Source organism: Panulirus ornatus, chromosome 12, assembly GCF_036320965.1.
Source record: "Panulirus ornatus isolate Po-2019 chromosome 12, ASM3632096v1, whole genome shotgun sequence".
Lineage (NCBI taxonomy): Eukaryota > Metazoa > Arthropoda > Malacostraca > Decapoda > Palinuridae > Panulirus > Panulirus ornatus.
The window spans coordinates 31,435,107-31,450,222 of NC_092235.1; the positions used below are offsets into that span (position 1 = coordinate 31,435,107).

The 15,116-nt window shown below is 42.2% G+C and overlaps 1 protein-coding gene across 8 annotated transcripts in view; it reads right to left on the reverse strand.

Moving 5' to 3' along the window:
- LOC139752006 (uncharacterized) overlaps positions 1 to 15,116 on the reverse strand; it is a 269,198-nt gene that overhangs the window by 142,021 nt on the left and 112,061 nt on the right. For all 8 annotated transcript variants that reach the window (XM_071667778.1, XM_071667779.1, XM_071667783.1 and 5 more), the window contains exons 10-11: positions 4,960 to 5,084; positions 2,830 to 2,951 (exon numbers count right to left, since the gene is read on the reverse strand). In XM_071667778.1, the coding sequence (XP_071523879.1) occupies positions 2,830 to 2,951; positions 4,960 to 5,084 (247 nt within the window). The remainder of the gene's footprint in view (positions 1 to 2,829; positions 2,952 to 4,959; positions 5,085 to 15,116) is intronic.

The following is a 15,116-nucleotide window of genomic DNA, read 5'->3' on the forward strand; positions in this document are numbered from 1 at the left end:
GAAAGGGTAGTGAGTGGTGGGATGAAGAAGTAAGATTGTAAGTGAAAGGCATGTACAGAGCATCAGATTGGGGAAGAGCAGTGTGGTTTCAGAAGTGGTAGAGGATGTGTGGATCAGGTGTTTGTTTTGAAGAATGTATGTGAGAAATACTTAGAAAAGCAAATGGATTTGTATGTAGCATTTATGGATCTGGAGAAGGCATATGGCAGAGTTGATAGAGATGCTCTGTGGAAGGTATTAAGAACATATGGTGTGGGAGGCAAGTTGTAACAAGCAGTGAAAAGTTTTTATCAAGGATGTAAGGCATGTGTACGAGCAGGAAGAGAGGAAAGTAATTGGTTCTCAGTGAATGCTGGCTGCGGCAGGGGTGCGTGATGTCTCAATGGTTGTTCAATCTGTTTATGGATGGGGTTATTTGGGAGGTGAATGCAAGAGCTTTCGAAAGACGGGCAAGTATGCAGGCTGTTGTGGATGAGAGAGCTTGGGAAGTGAGTCAGTTGTTGTTTGCTGATGATACAGTGCTGGTGGCTGATTCGGGTGAGAAACTGCAGAAGGTGGTGACTGAGTTTGGGAGTGTGTGAAGGAAGAAAGCTGAGAGTAAATGTGAATAAGAGCAAGGTTATTAGGTACAGTAGGGTTGAGGGACAAGTCAATTGGGAGGCAAGTTTGAATGGAGAAAACTGGAGGAAGTGAAGTGTTTTAGATATCTGGGAGTGGATTTGGCAGCAGATAGAACCATGGAAGTGAAAGCGAATCATAGGGTGGGGGAGGGGGCGAAAGTTCTGGGAGCACTGAAAAGTGTGTGGAAGTCGGAAACGTTATCTTGGAAAGCAAAAATGGGCATGTTTGAATGAGTAGTGGTTCCAACAATGTTATATGGTTGCGAGGCATGGGCTATGGATAGAGTTGTGCACAGGAGGGTGGATGTGCTGGAAATGAGATGTTTGAGGACAATATGTGGTGTGAGGTGGTTTGATCGAGTAAGTAATGAAAGGGTAAGAGATATGTGTGGTAATAAAAAGAGTGTGGTTGAGAGAGCAGAAGAGGGTGTTTTGAAATGGTTTGGTCACATGGAGAGAATGAGTGATGAAAAACTGACAAAGAGGATATATGTGTCAGAGGTGGAGGGAACGAGGAGAAGTGAGAGACCAAATTGGAGGTGGAAAGATGGAGTGAAAAAGATTTTGAGTGATCGGGGCCTAAACATGCAGCAGGGTGAAAGGTGTGCAAGGAATAGAGTGAATTGGAACGATGTGGTATACCGGGGTTGACGTGCTGTCAATGGATTGAGCCAGGGCATGTGAAGCGTCCGGGGTAAACCATGGAAAGTTTTGTGGGGTCTGGGATGTGGAAAGGGAGCTGTGATTTTGGTGCATTATTACATGACAGCTAGAGACTGAGTGCGAACGAATGTTCCCTTTGTTGTCTTTTCCTAGCGCTACCTCACGCACATGTGGGGGGGAGGGGGTTGTCATTTCATGTGTGGTGGGGTGGCGATGGGAATGAATAAGGGCAGACAGTATGAATTATGTACATGTGTATATATGTATATGTCTGTGTGTGCATATATATGTATACATTGAGATGTATAGGTATGTATATGTGCGTGTGTGGACGTGTATGTATATACATGTGAATGTGGGTGGGTTGGGCTATTCTTTCATCTGTTTCCTTGCGCTACCTCGCTAACGAGGGAGACAGTGACAAAGTATAATAAATAAATACATATTCATACTTGCTGCCTTCATCCATTCCCATCGCCACCACGCCACACATGAAAAGGTACGCCCGTACCCCGCACACGCACGAGGTAGCACTAGGAAAAGACAACAAAGGCCACATTCATTCACACTCAGTCACTAGCTATCATGTGTAATGCACTGAAACCAAAGCTCCCTAACTGATCCTATCTGGAGCTCCCTAAAGGGGGTGGCCATGGCAACGCTTTCCATAACTAGTAAACTCATGTGCCGCTTCTTAGACTTTAATGCATCACCCTTATCAGGACACTGGCAGAGAGTAACTCTAGCACAGTGTTTGTAGAGGCTCTTACCTAATGTTCCTACTGAATACTTCCAACTAATGGTCCTGTCTAATGTCTAATGCCCCTGGCTAAAATTTCCTAACTTCTATTTAGTGCTCTGAGCATTTTGCCATAAAGCAGGCCAATGCATATAGCTCACTACAGGAAAATCTAGAGTTGTGAAGAATGAGCTCTGTTAATTGTCGTTGTGTTATGTATGACAAAGAAAGACTGCATGTTTGTGTATAGGATGCCAGTAGTCCACATGTAATGAGACAGAAAGGAAAGACAGTTACCTCGGCCCCTTCACACTCCTTACTGTGAATTTCAACTGCAATCCTATGCACTTCTAATCTTAAGCTATACTTCATTTTATGCTCAGTTTTCACCATATCATTCATCAGGACTCTCTCACTCCAATGTCTTCATCAGGACTCTCTCACTCCAACATCTAACATACTCCTCTTTGCCTGTCACCACTTCCCCATCTGTTCCCTACACTGTCATTCTTCATTTACTCTCTTGTAGTACTCATATTATTCACTCTTTCCAAGACATTTTCTCATCATCTCTTGAGTTTGCTGAAAAGTTCATGCACTGTCTCTCATTTGCCCACTTTTCCAGCTCTCGTAACTTTCTTCTGACTAAATGCTACTTTTTCTAGTACTTCTCCCAATCATTCACAAACCTCCCCAACAGATAATGTCCATGCAACCTCTCTTCTTTTATACTGTCCAACCAGTGCTTTATAATCACCATCAATATCAAATTATGTAATCAGATAAATGGACTTAGTAAAAACCTACCCTTGTAAAGGCTTGACAGTCCAACCAATAACGCTCTTGCACGGTGCAGCAAAGATGACTGCAGCTGATGTCTCCTCAACTACTACCAAGGAGTCCACAGAGATGCCTAAAACACACTCCACCTGGAGGAACAGCTGAATTTAGCTCAACAATAAGTTTACAGTGTATATCATGATTCAAATTAAAAGAATTTGATTAAAAAATGAAAAGGTTGCCAGGTTGTACACGACTGGGAACCAATATAATAGCCTATGATCAATCAATCCATGGAAAAGGTTAATACCTCCTGCATGATAGATAGTACAATGTTCTGAATATATCTATCAGTTTATCTAAAGTAATTTGATACAGCAAACAAGTACCGGGGCTATCAACACTTTCATACAAAGAATGACTCAAGAAATTAAACATTCCAACACTGGCATACAGATGACCTAGAGGTGATATGATTGAGATGTACAAGACACTAACCAGAAAATATGATGAAAATGTGTCCAGTTTTATATAACCCCAATGGTGACTCCATCACCTGCAGGCACCAGGTTAAGCTATATAAATCAAGGTCAAGATTAGATACGAAATATTCATTTACACAAAGAACAGTAAAAACATGAAACAGCCTACCAGAGAAGGCAATCACAGCATCATCAATACAGTCCTTAGTAGCAAGACGATCATTTCTGGGAAAGCCCAGCACAGAAATATAACTACAAGAAAATACACTTAACTGGACATGAATTAAAATTCATTTTAAGTTTAGAAGAGGAGCTGACATAAGAAGACTCCACAGGAGGCCTACAATCAGAAAAGGGTCTGTGAGTACCTGTGAGTCACTGTCTTTAGAGGTAAAGAGTGGTATGTTTGATGGTACAGTTGTCCCATGATGTATGGATGTAAAGTGTGAGCCTTAAACAAAAATGTAGAGAAGAGATGGATGTGCTGGAAATTAAATGTTTGAGGACAATACGTGTAATGTGAAGAGGGTTGATCAAATCAGAAATGATAATAAAAAGGTGTGGTAGTAAAAGGGGTATGAGAGGGCTGAAAAGGGTAAGTTGAAATGGTTTGGAAATATGGAAAGGTTGAGTGAGAAAAGATGACTAAGAGGGTGTACATATCAAAAGTGGAATAGAACACAGAAAAGGGGGAACCAAGGAGATGGAAGGATAGAATGAAAGATACTATGAAGGTTTGGGGCCTGAACATGTAGAATGGTGCAAGGCATGCAAGGGATAGAACAAACCACAGCAATTTGATATACAGGGGATGACATAATGTCAACAGGCTTAACAAAGCCATATGAAGCAATTACGGGAACCCATGGATTGATCTGCGGGGCCCTTTGTGCATGGTGGCCTCTGATTTCAGTGCATTATACAAGACAGCAAAAAAATAAATGTCAGCAAATGAGGAAATCTTTTTGTCTGTTGCTAGTGACACCTTGTTATACCTCACTAATGTGGGAAATGGGGAACATGTAGGGGAAAAAACTGCAACTGAGGCAAAGGCAGCCATTTCAAGAAATGGTCCCCATATGATGTCAACCACTCACTCTCAACTCCTAAACAATGGCATCCCAGAAATTTAGGGGGTCCCCAGGATGGGGAATTTATCAAAGTATTGAAATAATAATTCTAGTCTTATCAGTTATCAAGTGTCACAAGGGAAAAATAAGAACTGCTGAAAAAAAATCAGGTAAACTTACATTGTTGTAGGTGGGAAAAAGCACTTCTCACATGTCCCCTGCATACTGCAAAAGGTAACGAGAGGGGCAGGATCAGGGGACTGGAAGCCCTCACCAGAAAATAAAAGGTTACATGAGAGAATAGAGAAAGAGACTGTATGTATGTAAGAAAACTGCCTTGGTGGAATCCACAGAAAAAAGAAAACAGTATGTGAAGGGCACTTAGCATAAGCAATCCTTTTACAAACCAGCAAAGACATAATGGATGGAGAAAGAGAGACTGGATATCTTTGAACTACCCTTGTGTGTACTCCACATGATGATTTCTCCGATAACCTGGCACTTCTCTCTTTAAACAGATTCATCAGTGATTTTCTTTCAAATGTATCATCAGTTAAAAAATAAAGAAAAGAAAAAATGTGCAATTACAAGAGAAAAATTCTTACATCTTGCTGAAGTGCTGCATCATGTACTGTTAAGGGCCAAGATAGAGCACCCCGCACAGCTGCATCAGGAATGTACTTAACTCCTTTCTTGTCTTTCTTGCCACTACGAGAAAAGCCTATTATTGCTGAAAAACAATTATTCATCAATTAACTATGTTTATAAAGCTGGAATCATTTACAGAGTTGTAAGACTGCAAAACACCTAAGATTAACAGATTTTACCAAGAGACATTTATTACTACACAAAATCCTATTAAACCAAAATCAGATGCAAAACATACATGCTCAGTACATATGTGATCAACTGCATGGAAGCTACAGGGAGAACTTTGTGATCTTGGACACCCAATTCCATTATCACAGCTCTGAGTCTAAACTTGAGAGTTTTCTACACTGGGTGTCAAATCCTTATTCAAGAAACTCTCATTTTGTTTTGTATAAAACTAAAAATAACTAACTAAATAAACAAAATCCATGAGGCAGTTCAGAAGTCCTACTCAAACAACATTCATCAGTACCTTATACGGAGCTGCACACTCAGCTAATGGAAAGAGTATGTGTTGATCAGCATTAAATCAAGGCAGTTAATGCCATAAGCTGTCAGTTGTGAATGTTATCCTACCGGCTATGTTTATCACAGAGGTAGATCTATTTCTTGTGTTTCTGCTTACCTTTGTGGCTGTAAGAGACCCATAATGTCTGCATAAGGCTTGCAGATGTTAGTGTTGGTTATGTGATAGAGATGCTTTATGGAAGGGCTTGTGAGTATATGGTGTGGGAGGAAAGTTGCTAGAAGCAGTGAAAAGTTTTTACCAAGGATTTAAGGCATGCATACGAGTAGGAAGAGAGAAGAGTGATTGGTTCCCAGAGAAGGCTGGTCTGCAGCAGGTGGTAAAGGAGGTAAATACAAGAGTTTTGGAGAGAAGGGCAAGTATGCAGTCCGTTGAGGATGAGAGGGCCTGGGAAGTGAGTAAGTTGATGTTAGCCGAAGCTGCAGCTCTGGTGGCTGATTTGAGTGTGAAACTGCAGAAACTGGTGACTGAGTTTGGAAAAGTGTGTGAAAGAGAAAGATGAGAGTACATGTGAATAAGAGCAAGGTTATTAGGTTCAGTAGGGTTGAGGGACAAGTTAATTGGGATGTAAGTTTGAATGGAGATATGCTGAATATTGTTTGATATCTGGGAGTGGACTTAGCAGCGAATGGAACCATGGAAACAGAAGTGAGTCATGGTGGCGGAGGGGATGAGTATTCTGGGAGTGATGAAGAATGTGTGGAAGGAAAAACACATTATCTCAGAGAGCAAAACTGGGTATCTTTGAAGGAATAATAGTTTCAACAATGTTATAACGTTGTGAGGTATGGGCTATAAACAGGGTTGTACACAGGATGGTGGATGTGCTAGAAATGAGATGTTTGAGGACAAAATGTGGTGTGAGGTGGTTTGATTGAGTAAGCAATGAAAGGGTAAGAAAGATGTGTGGAAATAAAAAGAGCGTGGTAGAGAGAGCAGAAGAGGTTGTATTGAAATGGTTTGGACATTTGGAGAGAATGAGTGAGGAAAGATTGACAGAGGATATATGTGTTAGAGGTAGAGGGAACAAGAAGTGGGAGACCAAATTGGAGGAGGAAGGATGGCGTGAAAAAGATTTTGAGCAATCGGGGCCTGAACATATAGGAGGGTGAGAGGTGTGCAAGGAACAGAAACAATTGGAATGATGTGGTATAACGGGGTCAATGTGCTGTCAATGGATTGAATCAGGGCATGTGAAGCGTCTGGGGTAAACCATGGAAAGGTCTGTGGGGCCTGGATGTGGAAAGGGAGCTGTGGTTTCGGGCATTATTGCATGACAGCTAGAGACTGAGTGTGAACGAATGGGGCCTTTGTTGTCTTTTCCTAACGCTACCTCGCACACATGAGGGGTGAGAGGGATGTTATTCCATGTGTGGCGAGGTGGCGATGGGAATGAATAAAGGCAGACAGTGTGAATTGTGTGCATGTGTATACATGTATGTGTCTGTGTGTGTATATATATGTGTACATTGAGATGTATGGGTATGTATATTTGCGGGTGTGGACGTGTATGTATATACATGTGTATGGGGGTGGGTTGGGCCACTTCTTTCGTCTGTTTCCTTGTGCTACCTCGCAAACGCGGGAGACAGCGACAAAGCAAATTAATAATACTAATAAAAAATCTATTATTATTATCATCAATTTTTTATACATATTCGCCATATCCCGTGTCATCAAAGTAGTGCTAAGAACAGAGGACTGAGCCTTAAGAGAGAGAATCCTCTCTTGGCCCCCTTCTCTTTTCCCTCTTTTGGAAAAGTAAAAACTGGAGGGGAGGATTTCCAGCTCCCTCTCCCTTAAGTCGCCTTCTACAACACGCAGGGAATGCATGGGAAGTATTCCTTTTCCCCTTATCCCCAGGGATAATTATTATCATCCTGGGGATAGGGGAGAATGAATACTTATCACATATTCACTGTATCGTAAGAGGCGATTAAAAGGGGAGGGAGCATGGGACTGGAAATCCTCCCTCCAGTTGTGCGGAGGAGGGTGGATGTGTTGGAAATGAGATGTTTGAGGACAATATGTAGTGTGAGGTGGTGTGATCGAGTAAGTAATGAAAGGGTAAGAGAGATGTGCGGTAATATAAAGAGTGTGGTTGAGAGAGCAGAAGAGGGTGTTTTGAAATAGTTTGGTCACATGGAGAGAATGAGTGAGGAAAGATTGACAAAGAGGATATATGTGTCAGAGGTGGAGGGGACTAGGAGAAGTGGGAGACCAAATTGGAGGTGGAGAGAAGAAGTGAAAAAGATTTTGAGCGATTGAGGCCTGAACATGCACGAGGGTGAAAGGTGTGCAAGGAATACAGTGAATTGGAACGATGTGGTATACCAGGATGGACGTGCTGTCAATGGATTGAACCAGGGCATGTGAAGTGCCTGGGGTAAACCATGGAAAGTTTTGTGGGGCCTGGATGTGGAAAGGGAGCAGTGGTTTCGGTGCATTATACATGACAGCTTGAGACTGATGTGAATGAATGTGGCCTTTCTTGTCTTTTCCTAGCACTATCTCGTGTGCATGCGGGGAGAAGGGGTTGTCATTTCACGTGTGGCAGGGTGGTGACGGGAATGAATAAAGGCAGCAAGTATGAATTATGTACATGTGTATGTATGTATATGTCTGTATATGTATATGTATACGTTGGAATGTATAGGTACGTATATGTGCGTATGTGGACATGTATGTACATACACGTGTATGTAGGTGGGTTGGGCCATTCTTTTGTCTGTTTCCTTGCGCTACCTCGCTAACCCGGGAGACAGCAACAAAGTATAATAAATAATAAATATAAATACATATGTATATATATATATTTTTTTTTTTTGCTTTGTCGCTGTCTCCCGCGTTTGCGAGGTAGCGCAAGGAAACAGACGAAAGAAATGGCCCAACCCACCCCCATACACATGTATATATATATGTCCACACACGCAAATATACATACCTACACAGCTTTCCATGGTTTACCCCAGACGCTTCACATGCCCTGATTCAACCCACTGACAGCACGTCAAACCCGGTATACCACATTGATCCAATTCACTCTATTCCTTGCCCTCCTTTCACCCTCCTGCATGTTCAGGCCCCGATCAAACAAAATCTTTTTCACTCCATCTCTCCACCTCCAATTTGGTCTCCCATTTCTCCTCGTTCCCTCCACCTCCGACACATATATCCTCTTGGTCAATCTTTCCTCACTCATTCTCTCCATGTGCCCAAACCATTTCAAAACACCCTCTTCTGCTCTCTCAACCACGCTCTTTTTATTTCCACACATCTCTCTTACCCTTACATTACTTACTCGATCAAACCACCTCACATCACATATTGTCCTCAAACATTTCATTTCCAGCACATCCATCCTCCTGCGCAGATCTCTATCCATAGCCCACGCCTCGCAACCATACAACATTGTTGGAACCACTATTCCTTCAAATATACCCATTTTTGCTTTCCGAGATAATGTTCTCAACTTCCACACATTTTTCAAGGCTCCCAGGATTTTCGCCCCCTCCCCCACCCTATGATCCACTTCCGCTTCCATGGTTCCATCCGCTGCCAGATCCACTCCCAGATATCTAAAACACTTTACTTCCTCCAGTTTTTCTCCATTCAAACTTACCTCCCAATTGACTTGACCCTCAAGCCTACTGTACCTAACTACCTTGCTCTTATTCACATTTACTCTTAACTTTCTTCTTTCACACACTTTACCATTTATATATATATATATATATATATATATATATATATATATATATATATATATATATATATATATTATTTTTTTATTATTATACTTTGTCGCTGTCTCCCGCATTTGCGAGGTAGCACAAGGAAACAGACGAAAGAAATGGCCCAACCCCCCCCCATACACATGTATATACATACGTCCACACACGCAAATATACATACCTACACAGCTTTCCATGGTTTACCCCAGACGCTTCACATGCCTTGATTCAATCCACTGACAGCACGTCAACCCCGGTATACCACATCGCTCCAATTCACTCTATTCCTTGCCATGCTTTCACCCTCCTGCATGTTCAGGCCCCGATCACACAAAATCTTTTTCACTCCATCTTTCCACCTCCAATTTGGTCTCCCTCTTCTCCTCGTTCCCTCCACCTCCGACACATATATCCTCTTGGTCAATCTTTCCTCACTCATTCTCTCCATGTGCCCAAACCACTTCAAAACACCCTCTTCTGCTCTCTCAACCACGCTCTTTTTATTTCCACACATCTCTCTTACCCTTACGTTACTCACTCGATCAAACCACCTCACACCACACATTGTCCTCAAACATCTCATTTCCAGCACATCCATCCTCCTGCACACAACTCTATCCATAGCCCACGCCTCGCAACCATACAACATTGTTGGAACCACTATTCCTTCAAACACACCCATTTTTGCTTTCCGAGATAATGTTCTCGACTTCCACACATTCTTCAAGGCCCCCAGAATTTTCACCCCCTCCCCCACCCTATGATCCACTTCCGCTTCCATGGTTCCATCCACTGCCAGATCCACTCCCAGATATCTAAAACACTTCACTTCCTCCAGTTTTTCTCCATTCAAACTCACCTCCCAATTGACTTGACCCTCAACCCTACTGTACCTAATAACCTTGCTCTTATTCACATTTACTCTTAACTTTCTTCTTTCACACACTTTACCAAACTCAGTCACCAGCTTCTGCAGTTTCTCACATGAATCAGCCACCAGCGCTGTATCATCAGCGAACAACAACTGACTCACTTCCCAAGCTCTCTCATCCCCAACAGACTTCATACTTGCCCCTCTTTCCAAAACTCTTGCATTTACCTCCCTAACAACCCCATCCATAAACAAATTAAACAACCATGGAGACATCACACACCCCTGCCGCAAACCTACATACACTGAGAACCAATCACTTTCCTCTCTTCCTACACGTACACATGCCTTACATCATCAATAAAAACTTTTCACTCCTTGTAACAACTTTCTTCCCACACCATATATTCTTAATACCTTCCACAGAGCATCTCTATCAACTCTATCATATGCCTTCTCCAGATCCATAAATGCTACATACAAATCCATTTGCTTATATATATATATATATATATATATATATATATATATATATATATATATATATATATATATTTTTTTTTTTTTTGCTTTGTCGCTGTCTCCCGCGTTTGCGAGGTAGCGCAAGGAAACAGACGAAAGATATGGCCCAACCCACCCCGTACACATGTATATACATACGTCCACACACGCAAATATACATACCTACACAGCTTTCCATGGTTTAATATATATATATATATATATATATATATATATATATATATATACATATGTGGAAGTCGAGAACATTATCTCGGAAAGCAAAAATGGGTATGTTTGAAGGAATAGTGGTTCCAACAATGTTGTATGGTTGCGAGGCGTGGGCTATGGATAGAGTTGTGCGCAGGAGGATGGATGTGCTGGAAATGAGATGTTTGAGGACAATGTGTGGTGTGAGGTGGTTTGATCGAGTGAGTAACGTAAGGGTAAGAGAGATGTGTGGAAATAAAAAGAGCATGGTTGAGAGAGCAGAAGAGGGTGTTTTGAAGTGGTTTGGGCACATGGAGAGGATGAGTGAGGAAAGATTGACAAAGAGGATATATGTGTCGGAGGTGGAGGGAACAAGGAGAAGAGGGAGACCAAATTGGAGGTGGAAAGATGGAGTGAAAAAGATTTTGTGCGATCGGGGCCTGAATATGCAGGAGGGTGAAAGGAGGGCAAGGAATAGAGTGAATTGGAGCGATGTGGTGTACCGGGGTTGACGTGCTGTCAGTGGATTGAATCAAGGCATGTGAAGCGTCTGGGGTAAGCCGTGGAAAGCTGTGTAGGTATGTATATTTGCGTGTGTGGACGTATGTATATACATGTGTATGGGGGGGGTTGGGCCATTTCTTTCGTCTGTTTCCTTGCGCTACCTCGCAAATGCGGGAGACAGCGACAAAGTATAATAAATAAATAAATAAATAAATATATTATATATATATATATATATATATATATATATATATATATATATATATATATATATATATATATATATATATATCCCTGGGGATAGGGGAGAAAGAATTCTTCCCACGTATTCCCTGTGTGTCGTAGAAGGCGACTAAAAGGGAAGGGAGCGGGGGGCTGGAAATCCTCCCCTCTCGTTTTTCATTTTCCAAAAGAAGGAAGAGAGAAGGGGGCCAAGTGAGGATGTTCCCTCAAAGGCCCAGTCCTCTGTTCTTAATGCTACCTCGCTAATGCGGGAAATAGCGAATAGTATGAAAAAAAAAAAAAAATATATATTCATATCTATTAGGGTTGAGGGTCAAGTCAATTGGGAGGTAAGTTTGAATGGAGAAAAACTAGAGGAAGTAAAGTGTTTTAGATATCAGGGAGTGGATCTGGCAGTGGATGGAACCATGGAAGCAGAAGTGGATCATAGGGTGGGGGAGGGGGCGAAAATCCTGGGAGCCTTGAAGAATGTGTGGAAGTCGAGAACATTATCTCGGAAAGCAAAAATGGCTATGTTTGAAGGAATAGTGGTTCCAAAAATGTTGTATGGTTGCGAGGCGTGGGCTATGGATAGAGTTGTGCGCAGGAGGGTGGATGTGCTTGAAATGAGATGTTTGAGGACAACGTGTGGTGTGAGGTGGTTTGATTGAGTAAGTAATGTAAGGGTAAGAGAGATGTGTGGAAATAAAAAGAGCGTGGTTGAGAGAGCAGAAGAGGGTGTTTTGAAATGGTTTGGGCACATGGAGAGAATGAGTGAGGAAAGATTGACCAAGAGGATATATGTGTAGGAGGTGGAGGGAACGAGGAGAAGTGGGAGACCAAATTGGAGGTGGAAAGATGGAGTGAAAAAGATTCTGTGTGATCGGGACCTGAACATGCAGGAGGGTGAAAGGAGGGCAAGGAATAGAGTGAATTGGATCGATGTGGTATACTGGGGTTGACGTGCTGTCAGTGGATTGAATCAGGGCATGTGAAGCGTCTGGGGTAAACCATGGAAAGCTGTGTAGGTATGTATATTTGCGTGTGTGGACGTGTATGTATATACATGTGTATGGGGGTGGGTTGGGCCATTTCTTTCGTCTGTTTCCTTGCGCTACCTCGCAAACGCAGGAGACAGCGACAAAGCAAAAATATATATATATATATATATATATATATATATATATATATATATATATATATATATATATATATATATATATATATAAATATATATATATACTTGTTATCACCTCCCCATCTGTTGGAGATGAGAGAGCTTGGGAAGTGAGTCAGTTGTTGTTCGCTGATGATACAGTGCTGGCGGCTGATTCATGTGAGAAACTGCAGAAGCTGGTGACTGAGTTTGGTAAAGTGTGTGAAGGAAGAAAGTTAAGAGTAAATGTGAATAAGAGCAAGGTTATTAGGTACAGTAGGGTTGAGGGTCAAGTCAATTGGGAGGTGAGTTTGAATGGAGAAAAACTGGAGGAAGTGAAGTGTTTTAGATATCTGGGAGTGGATCTGGCAGCGGATGGAACCATGGAAGCGGAAGTGGATCATAGAGTGGGGGAGGGGGCGAAAATTCGGGAGCCTTGAAGAATGTGTGGAAGTCGAGAACATTATCTCGGAAAGCAAAAATGGGTATGTTTGAAGGAATAGTGGTTCCAACAATGTTGTATGGTTGCAAGGCGTGGGCTATGGATAGAGTTGTGCGCAGGAGGATGGATGTGCTGGAAATGAGATGTTTGAGGACAATGTGTGGTGTGAGGTGGTTTGATCGAGTAAGTAACGTAAGGGTAAGAGAGATGTGTGGAAATAAAAAGAGCGTGGTTGAGAGAGCAGAAGAGGGTGTTTTGAAATGGTTTGGGCACATGGAGAGAATGAGTGAGGAAAGATTGACCAAGAGGATATATGTGTCGGAGGTGGAGGGAACAAGGAGAAGAGGGAGACCAAATTGGAGGTGGAAAGATGGAGTGAAAAAGATTTTGTGTGATCGGGGCCTGAACATGCAGGAGGGTGAAAGGAGGGCAAGGAATAGAGTGAATTGGAGTGATGTGGTATACCGGGGTTGACGTGCTGTCAGTGGATTGAATCAAGGCATGTGAAGCGTCTGGGGTAAACCATGGAAAGCTGTGTAGGTATGTATATTTGCGTGTGTGGACGTATGTATATACATGTGTATGGGGGTGGGTTGGGCCATTTCTTTCGTCTGTTTCCTTGCGCTACCTCGCAAACGCGGGAGACAGCGACAAAAAAAAAAAAAATATATATATATATATATATAGGGGAGAAAGAATACTTCCCACGTATTCCCTGCGTGTCGTAGAAGGCGACTAAAAGGGAAGGGAGCGGGGGGCTGGAAATCTTCCCCTCTCATTTTTTTTTTCTTTTTTTTAATTTTCCAAAAGAAGGAACAGAGAAGAGGGCCAGGTGAGGATATTTCCTCAAAGGCCCAGTCCTCTGTTCTTAACGCTACCTCGCTGTCGCGGGAAATGGCGGATAGTATGAAAAAATATATATATATATATATATATATATATATATATATATATATATATATATATATATATTGTATGTAGCATTTATGGATCTGGAGAAGGCATATGATAGAGTTGATAGAGATGCTCTGTGGAAGGTATTAAGAATATATGGTGTGGGAGGCAAGTTGTTAGAAGCAGTGAAAAGTTTTTATCGAGGATGTAAGGCATGTGTACGTGTAGGAAGAGAGGAAAGTGATTGGTTCTCAGTGAATGTAGGTTTGCGGCAGGGGTGTGTGATGTCTCCATGGTTCTTTAATTTGTTTATGGATGGGGTTGTTAGGGAGGTAAATGCAAGAGTTTTGGAAAGAGGGGCAAGGATGAAGTCTGTTGGGGATGAGAGAGCTTGGGAAGTGAGTCAGTTGTTGTTCGCTGATGATACAGCGCTGGTGGCTGATTCATGTGAGAAACTGCAGAAGCTGGTGACTGAGTTTGGCAAAGTGTGTGAAAGAAAAAAGTTAAGAGTAAATGTGAATAAGAACAAGGTTATTAGGTACAGTAGGGTTGAGGGTCAATTCAATTGGGAGGTGAGTTTGAATGGAGAAAAACTGGAGGAAGTGAAGTGTTTTAGATATCTGGGAGTGGATCTGGTAGCGGATGGAACCATGGAAGCGGAAGTGGATCATAGGGTGGGGGAGGGGGCGAAAATTTTGGGAGCCTTGAAGAATGTGTGGAAGTCGAGAACATTATCTCGGAAAGCAAAAATGGGTATGTTTGAAGGAATAGTGGTTCCAACAATGTTGTATGGTTGCGAGGCGTGGACTATGGATAGAGTTGTGCGCAGGAGGATGGATGTGCTGGAAATGAGATGTTTGAGGACAATGTGTGGTGTGAGGTGGTTTGATCGAGTAAGTAACGTAAGGGTAAGAGAGATGTGTGGAAATAAAAAGAGCGTGGTTGAGAGAGCAGAAGAGGGTGTTTTGAAATGGTTTGGGCACATGGAGAGAATGAGTGAGGAAAGATTGACCAAGAGGATATATGTGTCGGAGGTGGAGGGAACAAGGAG